The 18771-nt window shown below is 36.7% G+C and overlaps 1 protein-coding gene across 8 annotated transcripts in view; it reads left to right on the plus strand.

The window, feature by feature from the left end:
• The window catches only part of fibcd1b (fibrinogen C domain containing 1b), a 231184-nt gene that overhangs the window by 163257 nt on the left and 49156 nt on the right, over positions 1-18771 (plus strand). For all 8 annotated transcript variants that reach the window (XM_088615308.1, XM_088615307.1, XM_088615311.1 and 5 more), the window contains 2 exons: positions 4988-5147; positions 6386-6522. In XM_088615308.1, the coding sequence (XP_088471434.1) occupies positions 4988-5147; positions 6386-6522 (297 nt within the window). The remainder of the gene's footprint in view (positions 1-4987; positions 5148-6385; positions 6523-18771) is intronic.

The raw sequence follows: 18771 nt of genomic DNA on the forward strand, positions 1-18771 counted from the left end.
TATATAGCTGTATCATAAATCATGCCTTCCGAGGGTTCACGTGTTTCCTGATATCTTTCTGGTAAAGGCTTTTAGGTTCCAATTTTAGTTACAACTATGTGACATGTTGGGCAAGTTAGTTTCTGGTTCCAGAGAAGGACCACACAGGCAAGGCAAGATTTGTAATTCACCATAAAAATTCTGCACATGTAATGTGTGCTGTGGTCATGTTCTGGGACATGTGTTGCCCAATCCTTGATTCACCAAACAGAGCAGATTCGCAAGACCCCATAGCATTGTCAGCTGTGGCATCTTCCATAGGCAAGATAAGATGGCATTCCTGCATTTGTATTACACATACTATCTTAACCCTCTTTAGGCAAAGCAATGGGTACAAAATATTAAGTGAAAATCACATGTGTGGGTTGAGATCCTTATAAAGTAGAAGATACCCCTCCTAATGTACTCAGAAGCACCACATAAGCACATGTTTCTCAGCATGTGAGAAATCTGTAGACAGGAGAACAAAAAAGCCTAACAGAGCCTGTACAATTCACAACCTCAAAAACTTATCTACCAGTGAGGAATAACAGGAACCTCTTGATTAATGAAGTTATAGAAAGAATAGGAATATACAGTATGTGCAGGTTGTTGCAGTCACTGTTATTTCTTTTACGGGACAGCTTCTCTTTACAGGTCCCAGTAGAGAAAGGGAATGATATATTGCTCGGCTAGCACATAAGGCACTTAGAAACAGCCCGACAAGCTTCTTTCTGGTTTGAGAGGAAAGAACGTACTCATACTTGAGATACACTGCTCCAAAAAATGATAACCTCTGTAGTACATGCACTGAGGAAAGGAATAGAAGACATACTGTAGTGAGTTAATACATAGTACAGGTGAGATAATGATGCTATAAATATGAATTTAGTTTTTCAAGATGGATGGCTGCCAACAAATAAAATGTATGTGATCTAAAAATAACTCTTTCCAAAACCGTGCACTTCTTATTTCCAGTGACATGATGCAGCCACTAAATACCAGCAATTTTACATTTCCTCTGCTGTCCAGGCACTGTCATTGCAGAGTGACAAGCACCAGAAAACTTATTTTCATTGCAGTGTTCCCCAGGTATTAATATTGCCACAATGTATAGAAATTTCAATTCACAGAAGATTATTGTATTTTCATTGAAGGCTAGGTATTTAGCATAGCTGTCAAGTCAAATAAAAATAAAACAATATTTGGTCGCATTTCTGTCAGGTACTGTGCTATCCAATAGTCAGCTAATGGGTTTAAATTTTGCCCTCTGTTGTTCTTACTTTTGCTGCTTAAATATGTGAAGGAGCAAAGTTGACTAGTAGATGGAGTTAACAGGAGCAACCCAGGACATAGTGCAAAACTACATGCTGTCTATTGCAGACCTCTGGTAAATTCGTCAGATGAAAGAACACAAGGAACAAAAGCAAATGCAATGATTAAAAACAGTATCCCCTTCAAAATGCGGTTAGAGGAGACTCGCCTATTCCTGCTTTATAAAAAAGGCACACATATAAGATCAGGATACACATACGCTACAGCTACAGTACTTTAGCACGTACTGTAAATATATGTACAGTACAGTCACATGCACAAATGTAGCTATTGAAATCTCACAGGGAGCTGCAAATGATGAGATATTTTTTCTTCATGTTGTCCTCTGGATTTTTAGATCCTGTGTCCCATTTGTGGTTACAAAGTCTTATTAAGTTGTGTAGTGTTATATACAGTAACTACATCACATCTTGCTTGTTCTTTCTCTGTTCTTAGACCATTACATTCTGTGAAATTAAGCAACACAAGAAACACCACAGCAAACATTAGCATGAGAATGGCCTTATTAAAAAGAGTTAATTACACTGTGCCTCCAATTGTACCATTGCATTCAACTAGGTGAACAAATCCACTACAAAAACCTGTTGCTTAACCAAGCTTTACTTTCCAAAGTTATTTGAAAAATGAACATCACTGGCTCATTTCTTTTCCCATAAATGACCTGGCCACTGCTGACTGCAATCTGAGCTCCTCAGCAGTCCTAAAAAAGGATATTTTATATAAACTGGTAATGTACTGTAGTGCCATGCAAGTTCTCAAATATTAAAATTATAAGTAGATTATTTACTTTTAAGTGCTTTAACGGTACTTTCTGAGAAGCTATCTAAGCTTACTTTTGATTGTCTGAATAATTAGAATGAAATTAATTTGAATCTCTCTTTATTTACAGTCAACAAAAATATGCACATTTTTCATCTTAGTAGCCTTTCCCAGAACACATTAATCATTATTTCTTGTTCTAGGGCAAATTCCTAGCATATATTTTAAAAGCCAGAATAAAACTATTAATGTTCCAGACTGATGGTAAAAGGAATGTAATTGATTATAAACATTGAAATGTTTATTACAACAGTAAATGTGAGATGCACTTTGATGAATGAGTACGGCAGCATCAACATTTATAAGAGGCAAAAAAACCTTTGCAAAACAACAGACAAAGCATCCTAAATCATTGACATTCTTGAGCAGATATACAGTAACATTCCTGCAACAATTATTTAGAAACTGTTCTCTCTTCTCACAATCCTCAAATCAAACACCAGGACAAAAGCATTAGCACTGGGAATGTCATAGCTGCAGGTGAGACCATTTACATCACAGTTTTCTGTAATTTCCTGGTGATTTTTATACTGAACACCAGCTGAAATGCTTTCATGAAATTAGTGTTTGCCTGTGAGCTCACAACTGAATAAGGATCTATGTGGCTTTATTCACTGTTTCCTGAAAGAGGGCAATGTAATAAAAATAGCTAATTTAAGTTGAGAAAGGAAAGAGAAATAGATTTAATAGCATGTGACAAAATTCATGGGCACAAAGGCAGATGATATGCTGTGCATGTTTCTGACATTCTGCTATAGCACTGCTTGACAGGGCAGTCTTCTCCCACTACCAGGATTCCTTGAGATTGTTCCAGTATGAAACTAAAAAGTGTCTGCAGGTGCAACTGCCTCTTCCTTCAGCTCAGGAAGTGCAGGGATGTCTGCTGCAATCTTCGTCACCCCAAGGCGCTGCAGTACTTTAAACTTCCAGAAACAGTGGTTTCTGTCATTTCACTGTGATTGCCACAGTTCATTGGTGTGAACTGACATTACAATTCTACTGTGAAAGGCAGAAAAAAAGTTGCAACACATTATCAGGAGAAAACCTTCATGGCTTTTGTCTTATTAATTCAATACTATCCTTTGAGCAGGTGGAAGGTAAGAGAAACACTTTAGCTTCAGGGTTGCCAGAGATGGCTTTTTGCCTCACACGTTGCTGGGGGCTAGCTGATCCTTCACAAACACTGACTGCTCTGCCTTTCCAGGTCTGTCCCATAGCCTTTTCAACGCTGGCTACTGTGCCCAAGAGCAACGAAGCTTGTATTTCTATTTTGACATGATATTATTATAATCTAGGTTATATTATTACCTATGCCAACACCAGCAAAATGAAATGCCATTTTATTTACAAATAACTTGTAATGATTGTCAGCAGTTTCCATATGAGATGTGACTGCTGCAGGATAAGAATTACACATCGGCAGTGTGACTTTAAATAAAACATTGGTTAACTTTTGTAGATAGGGTATGGTCCTCAAATGTCTTCACTGTCGGTCAGGCTCGTTTGTACAGCACATAGGACATTTCTGAATACTATTAAACATGTTGGAGAAAAATGTTACAGACTAGGAATCAGAGGATTGATTGGTTAAGGTCTTCTCAAGTGTAAAATGACAATATCAATATCAAACTTGCCTCAATCAAAGTAAAACTAGCTGTATTTAAACCTGATCCAACACAAGCGGAATATTAAAAGGGAACTACTTTTGCTTACTGCCTTTACCCTGTCATGTTAACCTCATTAAAATCACAGAGCAAGAGCCATTATATACTGTTAATTTATCGACTTTTATGTAATAGAATCCAACTACTCCATACACTAGATCCTGACTACTACTGGACAACAGCATTATGTCCAGAAAACATCTGGGTAGGGCTGGTTACAGATCCTGTGAACACCACTTAGAACAAAACATCAAGAATATATGCAGTGGTCCATCTTAACACTCTCTCCCTCCTGCATCAACCTCAGTGACTGCCTGTCCTCAGTCTGTTTGAACTTGTTTATGGCAATACAGTATCAGAATGTGGCCAGACCTGACATTTGAATTGAGTGACACATCTCTTAAATCATACTGTAAACTGTAAAGCCAAAACAAGTTTCAGGCACTCTTAAAGGCTGTTCCCTTGCACATTCCTCAGGATTAAGGAGAAAAGTGTCATCGCAGCATTTCTACATTATGAATTTGCTCAGTGTCAAAACATGTTAATGTGCAGTTTGCAAGATCTAAATTGTGTAGCATCCAAGATACAAAGAATTTAACACAGAATTTAAAAAGATACCTGTAGTCAATAAATTAATCTGCCTCAAAACAAAATGAAAAGTAATTTCTTCATTTCATTGTTTTTACAACATATTCATATTTCAGTTCACTGGTTCAATCATGATGAAAAGCAGTATTTATGCTTTGGACATTGTTGCAGGTTAAGAAAGTCAAATAAGGGAAATTGTGTGCCTACCGAGGCCTCTTTTTTCAGTAATAACGCCATAGCAACACTTATTAAACATAATGAGCCCTGTCACAAGTGTAAAGCACTCCAGCACTAGAAATCCACTGTGATTTTCCTTCCATCTGAGCTCTTAAACTTCTTAATTGAACTTCTCATTTACTTAACACGGACCAGTTTTAACACTTTTTCAGCTGTTAAGTGGTTGATTGTTAAAATGACCTACAGCATAAATCTTGCTGGATTATAGTGCTCAAGATCCAAAATTGTGTAGCTCTGACCGAGACCACTGTTTACAAATTAAAGCACACTTATGGAACCCCAAAAAAGGATTGAACTTTAATGTTTAGTTTTTCATCTTTTTGCAGCTGCTGTCAGAAAGTCAAATCAACATGGTGAAGGTGGTGAACTCAGTGAGCGATGCGCTGAACTCCATGCAGAAAGAACAGGGCGGTATTAAGACCCGCCTCAAAGCGGACCTCCAGAGAGCGCCTACCAGAGGAACGCGGCCTAGAGGTTGTGCCAACGGTAGGAGACAGTTCTTTATGGAAAAGCAGGCGCCCATGATTATGTTCTTTGAGCCACTGCACACAAGTGCACTATGCTCTGAAACAGGTCAGGCTAAACACAGTTAGAGAGCTACGGTACATATTTCCTTTTACAGAAGCCCCAAATCAGTTTTATTATTGTTATGTCAAATGGTCCAGTGATGTTTTTACATGGTCCAGTCCAAACATACTCATGAGCTCCATCTACAAGAACACAATGGAACCAGAAATGGTGTTCCCTTATGTTATCTGTCTTTTTAGCTTTATGGGCAATTCAAAGCTTACCTAGTTCAGAGAGAGGAATGTTTTATTAAAAATTTCTGATGAATTCCTGCATGTTTTTTGATCATGCACCATGCTTTGAGGTTTCTGCCAGTATCCACAGTTTAAATATACAGAGATTGACATGATGGCCTGTTTCTGTACCTAACTACCTTATATTTCCAATTTGAGATGGCATCTGAATTTTTTAAATCTTATATAATGGAGCTTCTGCCTGTGCAGCAGTAAGGAGAAACAACATTTCTTTCTCCAATTTCAATAGCACAGTCAGGCATTAATCACTCCTCTTGCTTGGCAGAAGAATTGCATTTTGATTTCCTTGCCGATAATTTCACTCATGTGCAGTATACAGTACATTTTCTGGTAGCACATAGTCACTCAGTAGAACTTCAGCAAAGTAAATCCTGTAAACTTAATAGATGCCTCAAGTTCTGGACTTTTACATATTCACTGCGCCAGAATACATCACTCATTTAGTATTCTGACTATGATCTTTTGACCTCTGCAGACATAAATTACCTGCTGGCCCACCAACATCTTAAGACTGCCTACATGCCTATCCCTGAGTCTGTGTACTGTACATAATATACCTCTCTCCAAGGCCTATTATCTTTTATATTCTACTTCTTTCTCAACTTCAAGATTTGCCCCCTCGGCTTTACTCAGGCAATCCCCTTACAGTCTAGTTAAAGGCTGGCGAGCTGGAATTCGTCTTAATCAAGAGAGGAGACAAGCCGAGCCTCAACACACAGCTGACACCCAATGACAAGTGTGGCCAGTCGAGCAAGCCCTGCTTTGGCTCTGACTCCTTGAAATTTAATGCTATTTTCAAAATAGTGCGTTTCCCTGGCTCATCCCCGTCGGACACAATTAACAGCCTTGGCAATTAACAAGCCCTCTTTAATTAGATGGCCTTGTGCACGCGTCTGTCCCCAGGCTCCCGTCCAAGAGACTGCAGTGACATTTACATGAGTGGACAGAGGGAAGATGGCATCTACTCAGTGTTCCCCACTCATTACCCTGCGGGCTTCCAGGTTTTCTGCGACATGACAACAGACGGAGGAGGATGGACGGTAAGCAGTCCAGATCTGTGATTTGATTTGGCTACAAAAATTGCTTCTCTTTATCATGCAAACGTAGAATCTGTTAAAATTACGTGGCTTCCAAGGACCATTTTAAGTACATTCTCTAGAATTCTGCAAATTCTCTCTTTAATAATGTCAACTAAAATGTGTTTTCCTCTTTCACTCAACACCTGACTTGAGAAGTTGTTTCAGAATTGCGTGACTGATTTTTTTAAGTAACCTTTTAAGTCTTTGCAGGTAGAAGTATGTTGTCCTTCATGCAGCCTGTAAATAGAAATGTATTTATGATAAGACATATCATATATATATAGTATAGTATGTCAGTTACAGTAACTGTTCTCTATCATTTTTTTTCCAATTCAATGATCTTTTTCCATTGAAATATTTAAGTAATTTGTCCTGAACTGAATTAACAAATAAATAGACTACTAAAAACATGAATACTAAGAGCATTATAAAATGGTATATGTTAAAGAGTTAAACATTTCTTACTCATTTTTGACTCCCTGTCAAAATATGGATATTAAAATATATTAATACATATATTAAAATATAAATATTAAATATGGATATTATCCACATAAAATGTGGATATTCATTCTGCTGAACAGATAAGTGTATTAGCAGGATGACAGGCAGAACATCAGTTAATTTCTTTTTAGAAGATGGTTTATTTGTCTCGTGTGAAAAACCACAAGGGTAGCAGCAACTAGAAATCATGTTCAAGCCATGCAGCAGGTTATTGTAATTCTGAATTTAATGATTTTATAATAAGTCTTTAATTTAAGTCCAAAGGAATGATAGTGTCCTTGTAGAAAGCATTTTTGAAGAGTGTAAGCTTGGGTTTATGGATCTGCAAAACAGTAGTTGGTTTAATCATTCTGATATGACAATAATCCAAATGTAATTGGTGCACCACACAATTGCCTTATTAATCCATGTAAATGAGTCGTATATATTTAAAATAGTATTGGCGTACAGAAAATAATTTCTGTTTATCGTGTTGTGGTAAGTGAGGTACTGTATAACTACTTGTAAAGAAAGTGTTTTCTACTTTAAAAAGGCTTTTAAGCGAACCTCATGTGTCACAATAAACTGAGCTCCTAGTTGTAATCCAGTACATCTTTCTCATTTGTTGTTGTGTCCTGCAGAAAATAAAACAAATGCTGTCCTTGCTCAGTATTGGGCCAAACGTAAAAAACTGTTGTAGCGACAGCAATTGCATAAACAAAGAACGATATAAGTTAATGGAGAGCTATGTTCTCTTAACAAGCTCGGTTGATTTGAATTTCTTGTAAAGGGAAAGAAATAGGTTTAAGAGCCAAAACTGTCTTATTTCAAATACCATACATGGCAACAGAAGCCCTTTCTTCTGAAGAAATATTATAAACCAGATTTACAGGCACTGGGGGATGAAGACTTAGACTAGACTTTTCTGTGTTATACAGTATGAGATATACTGTAGATACATGTAAAAAGAGGAACAATGTTACAATAATGCAGTCCACCGGTAAACCTCATTTAGAATAATATGTTGTTCAAGTCAGCACATTTTGACATAGTGCTTGTCCTATTTAGGGATACTGGAAATACTTAAAATAAGAGTAAGGATGAGTGGATTTCATCAAAGTAATCAAAACCCTGAAATATATTAATTTAATCCACTTTAAAGGGTTAGACTAAACCAGAAAGGAAACAGAGAGCAATAAGATAGAAGATACAAGGAGAGCATTGTGCCTTTTAGTTTGAAAACAGGAGGCACTTCTTTTCTTTGTAAGACAGAGAGTTGTTGGCATCATGAGCAGTCTACTTGGCTAGCATCCTTCAAGAAATGACAGAAGAAAATTAAATTATTTTAAGGACTTTTTTTTATTTTCCCCAACACAATAAATGATATTTTTTAAAATGTTTATTTGTTTAAATAAAAGCCCAATACAGAATGAAAGTGCAAAACAATGCTGGTGACACAGCAAAGAGAAAAAAGAAATCAGAGAAGAGATGAGCAAGAGGCATTAGACAGGGAGAAGGGTGGTGTTCAGATGATGAGTAAAAGATGAGGTTGTTAAAATAGAAATTGAAAGGCTGCAGGACTAAACCGAATGTATTAATGATTAATTTCTGACCTATGCTAAATGTTCATAATCTTTATCATGTGAAAAGAATGTAATCTCCTTGACCCTTCTGGGGATGTGAGACAGTGCATTTCCAATGAAAATGAATAAACCACTGGGTGACCGAGAAGCACATGGCCAGTTAACTTCTTTGCTTATCTTCTGCTGCTACACTTTGACTTCATGGTTCATGTACGCACTTGAGCTGTGACCGTTGTTCTTTGATCAGTATTAGCATGGAGTTACTATAGGCAATGATGTATTTCTTAATTAATTTGGGCATTGATTAAAGATAAATAGATTGGGGTAGACATAGACTAGTGTTTTAGAATGTAGTCTTTTAATGAAAATGTACAGTAACTGAATCCCTTAAGACATCTTTAAAAACAAACACTGTCAATGCTATACATACCCCAACTAATATCAGATATCAATTTAGCCTTGGTTATGGGACAATAAAGCATATGATTTGGGGTTCACCATGTTAGGATCAGGCATGTTTCTTTTTTTTATTTCAAAATATATCTCAACAGTTGGAGCTCTGAGATTTGCATGTAGCCTTGAAGGACACCTAATAGTTTCAGCTACTGTTTATATCATGTTTGCCTTCAGCCATTTTTTAAGATGCAAAATCTTCATCTTTTTTCCCTTCCTAAGCTAGTGGCTTTGTTTTACTTCCAAGCCTGATATTTGAGAGAGATGTTATGTAACAGCATGGAGTCAACGTGAAGTGTGATTTGCATGATAAACAAAGAATCTGGATTTCGCTTCGCTGGAGGGAGCAGTCTGAGGGGTAAATTAAAAACCTCCGCAGTGCCTCAGAAACTTTCTTGCACACCAGAGTGTGCTCGAGCAGATAGTTCACTGTTGTTTTATTTTTGCAAAACATCTGTGGCGCAGCTGTTGGAGTATGTTTGAATTTGCTCAGTTATAACTGAAATGCTGTGTATGTGATTGTTCCCTGTGCAAGAAATAGGTGAAATGCTACGTTTAGCTGCCACAACATTGATTTAGGAAAAATCAATTTCCCTGCAGTACAGTTTAATGAATACAGCTGCAATCCTAAAGCTAAAACCAAATTGTTCAATGACATTATGGCAAGAATCTGCAGTTGTTATATGTACAGTATACCTTACACCTTATACAGTATGTATATTCTATATACAAGTGTATATACAGTATACTATATCTTACAAGGAGCAGACTACAAAGTTATGGTTACTATTTAACTGTAATTTATGGGTATGAATATTAATTAGCTCTTAATGGGAGAATTAGAAAGTCATATGACAGTTCAGTTATGCCAGCATTGTCATATACTGTAAGAGCCACTTCATATTCATGCACAAACCACTGTGTATCTACATAAAAATAGCCATCATCTACAGTTTGTATCACCAAGGTGATAAATATCTGTCATTAGTTATCCTTTTCTAGATGGTCTTGCAAATGTATTTATCTTGTCATCTAAAAGAAGGTCACCTTCTTTGATTGTGCTTTGTCTTTTGGGAGCCAGCCTCATACATGTATGTATCAGGTCCAATGAAAGCACACCCGTCTTGTTCTGTTTCCAGCCCATTGTTGCGTTTGCTCTTATAATGGCAGCGTATACACTTTTATTTTATAACCAGTTTTGCTTCTTGTTTGTGTCCTCCTTTCAGTCAAAATATGCACCTTTCCTTAGCTGTCAAAGTTTGCCTTGAATTGTTGTGATCATGGTTTTACGATCACTTGAGTTAAAGATTGCTACAGTAAATGATAACTATGGTTTCTTCTTGTGCAATGTAAACTATGTTTACAACATGGTTGTTACAGTATATTAGTTCAATATGGAAGAGGATGTTTTGAAATGATGCTTGTGATATACATGCTGTCTTGTATATTGTAACTCTTGATTATGTCTAATATGTTTAAGAATATACAGTAATAATGGTAATAAACGAGAACAGGCTATTCAGCCAATCTAACCTATTTGGAAAGTCTTCTACACAGCTGTGCATTATGAATGTTTTGCAAAGAACATTTTTTACAATTATGATGTCTTATAAGTGAAAGCTGTCACTATGGATTATGGGAATATGAACAGTTATTAGCTATGGCCTTATTAAGTGTATAAAAATATGATGCAGTATCTCATGGATTTGCAACACCAGTTGTTGAGGGGTAAGAGATACTGTAGGTTGTATAGGTTCTTCTTTGTTTTTAATTACCAACTGATTGACAAAAAAAAACTATGATTTAACTTTTAATCCAAATGTGGTGAATCTGATCATGAAGGGATGCATATGCAGTCTCTCTACACTTTCATGTAATTTTTCTCTTTGGGTTCTGTTTATACATTAGCTCCCCTACACAAGTACAAGGATATCAAGTACAGTATACAGTATGTACATTTTTGGCAGTGTAAAGGATTCATTTGATTGCAAAGTCATATGGCGCTCAGAAAATTTGCATGATAACTGTCGCCTGCATTTGTTCTGAACAGCTGTATTCCTCTTTGAGCTTGTCTGAGAAGGGAAAGCATCTCTCTGTGCTGACAATTACCAATGCCACTCGCTGTTGCAGTATGGCCATAATGGATTCTGATATTGTGGAAATTAGCAAAAAGACCAAAGCAAACAAACAAATTAGGCAGTATGAAGTATAATTTACTTATTAAATGATCCGTGAGATTTTCCTTCTTCAGTGCAATTTGTCTTGGGTGGAGATCTTTCCAAGTCAAATGAAAATATAGGTCTTGCATTTTAACATTTGTCAGTCATGTTTGATTAAGCTATATAAAGAAAAGAGCAAATGTCAGCCTGGAGCATTAGCACTTACTTTACAGACTGACATTTTTTGTTTGGATCATTATTCATTATGCTTCTTGATAACTTGGAATCCATGGTTACACTTGAGCTGGGCCATGTAACTCATTGAGAACGTCAACAGCAAGTAGCAGGTGTTATTCCAGCTGTCTTAAGAATCCCACTTGTACAGTATTTTCAATTTCATTGTCCACATTCCTGACAAGTTTTTAAATGTATATGTCCTTTGCACTAACTTTCAAGATCTCACCCTGTTTTTCTACTACTGGGGTTCACCCTCAGGACTGTTGTCTGACATCTCACACGGTTGCTGGATGAACACCGTATACATGCCGCTCGGTGCTTCCGATGCTTGAGGGTATGAAGAAAGGCCATTCCCAGCCAGCTGGCGACAGACAAATGGCTCAAGAATAAACCTCTGCTGTGCAGATGCCAACTGACATCTCACAGGACTTCCAAGTTTACCAACTTGACAAGATGTCACAGTACATGGTTAGAGACCAGTTAGAGGCAACACGGTAAAGGTGTTATTTTTTCAGAATCTCTCAATGTATCTGGAACTGTCCATCTATAATCACAAGAATGAACCAACTAGCAATGTCTTACACTTCTACTGTATATTGGAGGTTCCTTTGCATACAATATTCAAGTAAAGCTCAATTCATTTTTTAACACATACAGTATGTTGTACATATCGGCTTTGTTAAATAGACATGTATGAAATCTGTCATTGTGCCACAACTTAGTTTTTTGCAGATTTGCATCCAGAAATGTTTTCCAGCCCCTACTAATGGAGAACAGTGGATTCTAGTTTAAATCACAGAGTGTTCAGGACCTGCATTTAGATCTATGTCCTGTGATTATATTATATCCCATGAGGATTTCCTTATAATACACTGTATGTTGCAGTACCATGCTGCCAAAAAATATTAATGATCTGCATTGTGAATTTAAAATTTATTTTTTAAAAACCGCAAGATTAATGTTGGAAACATATTATGCAAAGAGAAGCAGTTTAAACCTAGAACAAAGCTTTTGCATTTGCTTTGGTAGGTTGTTTTTTTCATTGAGCCCTGGGATACAATCTTGATGCCAAAGTCCATCAAAAAAGTCCCTATAGAAAAGAACATTTTCACAACAATAAACCCTGCAGCAAAGTTTTTGACTTGCACTCAAAGAAGTGTCCTCTTTATTAAATTTAACAGCATCTTATAATTTCAATTGCTGATAGTCTGGAGGGGATAAAATTACAAATACAGTATTAAAAAGGCAGCATAGAATCAATAGGTGAAGACATGAGTTTTCTTATCAGTTGTTTCTCTTTTTAAATGTTTATTCTAGTTTTTTAAGGCCTAAGCTCTAGGAGTGGAGGCAGATTTTCATGTACTGTACAAGGTCAATGCTAATTATTATATTTTTCAATACTCTTTTCATGACAAGAAGGGCCAAGCATTAGCAAAGATATATCTAAAATCGTATTCAGGAATAAGGCTAACATCAGGGAAAAAAATCCTAGCCACATGTATTTTTTGCACTTTAAATTTTACATTACCACTGAAGGTTCAAAGTAGTGTGATACATTAAAGCAGTTCTATTTACATTCCAAAATCTAACTTTGCGTTGTGCTTAAGGTTGTTTTAAATACTGACCCTGCCAGACTAAAAGAAGTCAGTTTCCAATTGATCCTGCAGAATGTGATGATTTTCAGTGATTACAGACAGGTTTGACTATTGATGCACGTCCCTGTGGAGAAAAAATGTGTTAATACTCAGAACCTTTCTATTCCCCCCTTGGAGAATTACATATTTTATTAGAATTCGTAGTCAAAGCTTAGAGTAATGTATTTTTTTATTTGCTAAGAGGAATACAGTAAAAATGAACAGTTTATTCATAATTGATAGCAGGAGAGGTACTGTATATAGAACCTGCTTTCTTTCTGATGGTGCATTATGAAATGATGCTTTTAAAAGAAGTACAACCAAAGATCTAAAATATTTACTTTGAGAATCAAGTGAAATGTAAAAGTTTTGGTTTTATGTAGTTTTGTGTGTTTTTCATTCTTTGTCAAATGCACTTCAAGCATTGAAGGGAATGCTTTTTAATAGGCAAGACCATTGGACTGAATTATTTTTCTTCAAATAAGATATTTTCTCTAGTTGGATTATAGTATTTGTGTCGCACACATATTATGGTCTATTATATGAGAGAGTTACTGGTGCAGCGATCTTTTCATTTGAACTTACAGTGTGCATTTGTAGAGATACCCAACTTACAGTACATGAAACTACTTAAAACCACAATCTTTTTGAAAGCCTTGTTTGTCGATTATAGAAGTGCTCCAGAATGTGAGTGACTGAGCTTTTCATTGTACTTTCTTCATTCTGTAGTTTGTAGTACATGCAGTCTTTAAATCAAGCAACTTTAGTCCACAGTGAGAGGAATCCTGAGTTGTGAGAGGTTTACCGATTCAAGAAAAAGAAGATACTGAAGTTCAAAAAAGTTTTTTCTTATGATTTTTGCATCCCATATTTATGATTTTAAATGTTTCATTTTCTGTACTGAATACCTGATCACATACTGTAATCTACATCAAAAACTCTTAGGAGAATGCCTCAGTCAGACAAGCTGTCCATAATTAAAGCTGAAGCCTGGTACTGAAAACAAAATGAATTACAAGGATGTTTTAATCCTGTCTTTCATCATCGACAAAATCTTGAAGGAAAATTGCTGAACTGCACTATGTTGTGGTGCCCAACATCAAATAAGAGAAAAGGTTAGCTGTTTTCCTTTGTAGTATTGTTTGTCTAGATTTCATCTTCCATTACTTTAATGACTTGAATTATAGCTTCTTATAATGGAAGGTAGTCCTTTTTTGATGGATAGGGAAGGGTGTTCTGTGTGTGAAGAGACAACTGTTTGCTGAAATCTGAAGGTGGAACAAAATGCTCATCTGTAAGTTTTCATATTTGGTAGCCAGAGGAGTCTCATGCTCTGTGCTTGCTGATTGTTACTCTACTGTATGTTTGTGAAAACCGTTGTAATAAAATTGAGCCTTTGTGCAACTCCCATTGAGGATAAACAGATGGAATGGAAGAGATTTCTCCTACAGTGCTCAATTACATTTTTTAAAGTCCTGCATATCTAGAAAAGGATAGAGCCCAGTGAGAGAGGACTGACTTCAGGATTGCAGGTTATAACTCTCCAAACCAGGGGATTAGGAAGCCAGCAGAATGACACTTTGCACCACAAAGCCGGCTTTTGACCAGGTCTTTGGGGGATATATGGAAAAATAAATATACAGTAAAATAAATACTTTGGAAAAAACTGAAGCTGCAGAAAAGCTGATTGATCCCAGCTGGGGTCCCATGCTACTTCAGGAGCTCTGACCCTGCTGTCTCCACAGGTTCTGTTTTCTCAGTTGGAATTGCAATGTAAGGGGTCTGGATGGCTACTTAAGTGAAGGGGAGCTGGAAAAACAAAAGGGAATCGATAAAAGCTCGCCAAGTACACGGGCGGCTAGGGAAAGCATGGTCCCGCATGGCTCAGAAATTTTCTTTACACACAGTTCTCCACTTCAAAGAATATTATCTCAGAATGGCTAGGTGGAGATTAAGAGGGTTTTTGATTAGGTGTGAAATGGCTTTCCGGCTAGCAAAGGATTTTGCTTTGAAGTGACAGGGGATTTGTTGGGCAAGTTCTGTATTTTGAGTTTGCAGGCCTATGTATTCTGGGGTCTTTGAATATCTGAAAAGTATAAGTGTGGTGTGGCACACAGGAAAGGTCAGAGGGCATTGCAAATCACTGCTTAAATGTGGGGAAATGATACAGATAAACAAGAACTACTGTATGAAACCTTTTTTTAGCACTCATCTTGGTTGTGCTAGGTAACTTCTTTAAAAAAAATAAAATCTTCTAAAAGTTGGCAAGTGCTGTAAAAAGACAAACACAAGGGGGCTTGCTCTTTTTTATTTCTGTGTTTATTTTTTGGAAACAGAGTAGAAAAAAAAATCTGTATTTAGAAACAGTTATCATTCTCTTCCTTTCCAGTAATACTCAGCCGCAGTAATTCCTTAATCTTTAGATTAAACATCAGACATGTGGAATTCTCCCTATTCATTAATTTCAGACAAATCCCATCGTACCACATTGGTTTTGAAAAAAAAAGGATAAATGAGAAAGCTTTGACGCTTTCAATGATTATTTTAAATATATGTTTAAGAATTAATATAGACATTTTTAAAACAGGAGTCTATAATGGCATTTACAAAGTCAAGCTTAAGTAAGGCATGATAAAAACAGTAACAAATATTAGCCACTTATATGAATGAATCCATCTTTTTACCTCTTCATGAAAGTAAAGGTGGATACTATGTATGTTCCTCATAACCTATATCTTCACAAAGTGTGCTGTGCCAGCTGGTGTCAGTACTGTGCCAATGGTATTAAACTTAGCTTTGCAAAATCCTCTTGGTGGCTAAAAGTATCACTACAATTAACGCTGATTAGAGACCCCTTAATTTGAGGAACTGGAGCATCTGTTGAACAACAGAAATGTCACTGTAGTTATGCGTTTGGGTAGGAAGAATCCTTCACACAATTTATAAGGTCAAATAAGATTAAGAAACATTTACTGGTATCTCCCTGCTAGCCAGTCACAGCTGGTATTCTAAATCTGTCTGAATCGGCTTGGTTCCTTCTCTGACCTATTGCACGCCTTCATCCAAACACTTGAGAGAAAGATTTTAAAAGGCTTATGGCAACTAGTTAAGTAGTTTTGATCAAATACAAGGGTTAATCACCTTAATTCCCAAAGGTAAGTAGAGCAATTCGTCTTAGTGTTTGGTCAAACAGGACACACAAGTTTCAAATGACATGGGGAGGGACTATTCACACCTATATGGGTAGAGATAAAGTATAATCCAATATTCCACATCATGTTTTAAAAGCAGTCTGGTGCAGTGGATTAGTATATTGTAGAATCCTTATTGTGCCATATCTGTAACTTCTGTTTGCAAAGTGCCAAGGTTCAGATAAAACTAGATATTTTCTAAAGGCACACATCTCTGGTATGTAGTACCTAAAGAGTTTCCTACACAAAATGAGAGAAGTATCCTGCATCTAAAACACTAAAAAAACCTTCTTAACAGAAATCATATTGCCATACAGTAGCACAGGGCTACGTTGGTGAGGTCTGTCAATTTATGATTACGCTATGGGAAGGGAATAGTAGTTATTGTCATCACTGCAAAATGTTCACACTCCATTTCAGCTGCTCTGTAAGTTAGACCAATTTATTGCAAGGTCTCTCCATTATGATTCCTCCAAAGACACTGAAAATGTTATCCATTTACACTTCTGTCCCTCTAGAACATTTCCGTTTTACTTTTTCCAGCTGGGTGGAAATACTCCATGTCTTCATGGTCATACATTAACTCTCCAGCTAAGTGGCAGGGCTAGATCTTGCCTGTGTTTTTAGCTTCTAAGTTGACACTAAGTGAAATCAACCTTTATTTTGACATGTGGAGTTTTAAAACAGAATAGCAGTGTTTTTGTGTATTTATAATGTTGTATTTGTAAAATTCTACAAATTACAAGAGGTTTTTTTAACTTGATGCTTGACAGATAGGTGTCAGTGAATTACTAGTTAAGGGTTACAGACTCTGGACCAGAGGTTAATATGTTTAAATTCCTTTGCTGGTGTTACTTTTTGCTGTGTGTGTCAACAATGTGTCACTTAATTAAGCCAAGTTATATATTTTGGTTATTAATATTACACTAGTCAAACCTTGCCAAAACATGAGGGTCTCAAGGCACAGTATATGATTTCATTTACTTTTGTAAGGTCATTTGAGCTTCATTAGCTTAATTGCCTTCTCCAGCCTGTGGTTTTTCTGATGATTTAAAGATCCTGTTAATTTTTAAACAGTTCTGTTTAGTTTGAGTCTGGTATGTAATTGGCTCAGTTTTAATGGAGTACGGATGGGATAAACTGGCCAGAGTTCTCTTGGCATTCAGGAGACAGACACTACTGTGACTCACCAGCCACCTGCTGGCTTACAGTGGTGTCATTGCAAGACTCACCATTCCTCCAATCTGTGTAAACTCACTTGTCAGGTCCTGCGGAGCTCTCAGTCAAATGCCTACAAAGAACTGTGTGTCACATTCTCCCCAGAGCAGTACACAAGCTGGAGCTGTAACACCGAAGAACATCGTTGTCCCTTCAAACTTAGTGGGTATAAAAAAACTCCAATATAAAAACATAGGAACTGTGCTTTGGAAAGTGCCACGAGGTTGAAATAGTTCCACTTTCTTGGGAAAGCTCCATGGGAATTACAGTAAAAGGCTACATAAATGTTAAAACTTGAAATTCCTTACTTTAGATTAGCTGATGGGCAATGTGAGTCTTTGCTACCTTTGAGAACAGAAGACTCAAGCATTCATCAACCAGCCTTCTCCTGGGTGTCTTGCTATCCAGTAGGATCTGTGCTCTCAGGGCCTGATGGTGGGATGTTGTTGATTTCTGTTGAGCCACATCCTTGAGGATACTGATTAGGTTTTAACACCAATCTCTGCTAATGGAGTCTACATCTTATCTATCAAGAGCCAGCCAGCAATGATATCTATAGGTACTGTACAGTATATAGGTATATAGGTGACTGACCATAATGCAGTAATAGTAGTAGTTTTCTGCCTGCTTTTGCACTTTTCTGTAACGTTTCTCTAGTTAGCATGGGCCTTCAGCTTCACTATAACAAAAATATTTCCAGGAAAAGCCAACAAGACATTAGATAAGGTCACTTTATTAGGCAAATACTAATCTTTACATTAGGAATTTGTCTTTCTGCATACCCCAGCTTGCTTTCAATGAATAGGTAGCAAACTATTGAGTGCCACAACTAGCAATTCCTCCTTATTGTACAGCAGACTGAGTTTCTCTCATTCTGAAGGTAATGGAGCAAAGGTGCAAAAGAACACTGCATGTTGGGGTCTGCATGTTGTTTTCCCTTTTCTTGGCACGTTTTTAAACAATCAATACAAAACAAAGAAATAAATGCAAGAATATGTAGACACTTTCTTTACTGTAGCATAATACATTTCAGCAGTAAAATGCCATATAGTTGTGTAGTAGTGAAATACATAAATGCAGAAAATAATAGAAATACAGAAATACAAAGCAAAAACTTCTGCAACATTAAAACTAATTATGGTGAATGTACAGTCCAAATGGAAAAAAACATTACTGATCCATATTGTATTGAGCTTGTTACTACAAAATTATTAGAGGTTTGGGACATTGTTAGAGGCTAGTTTTGCCAGAC

The sequence above is a fragment of the Lepisosteus platostomus genome, chromosome 21 (assembly GCF_059453375.1).
Source record: "Lepisosteus platostomus isolate fLepPlt1 chromosome 21, fLepPlt1.hap1, whole genome shotgun sequence".
In the NCBI taxonomy this organism is placed as follows: Eukaryota; Metazoa; Chordata; class Actinopteri; order Semionotiformes; family Lepisosteidae; genus Lepisosteus; species Lepisosteus platostomus.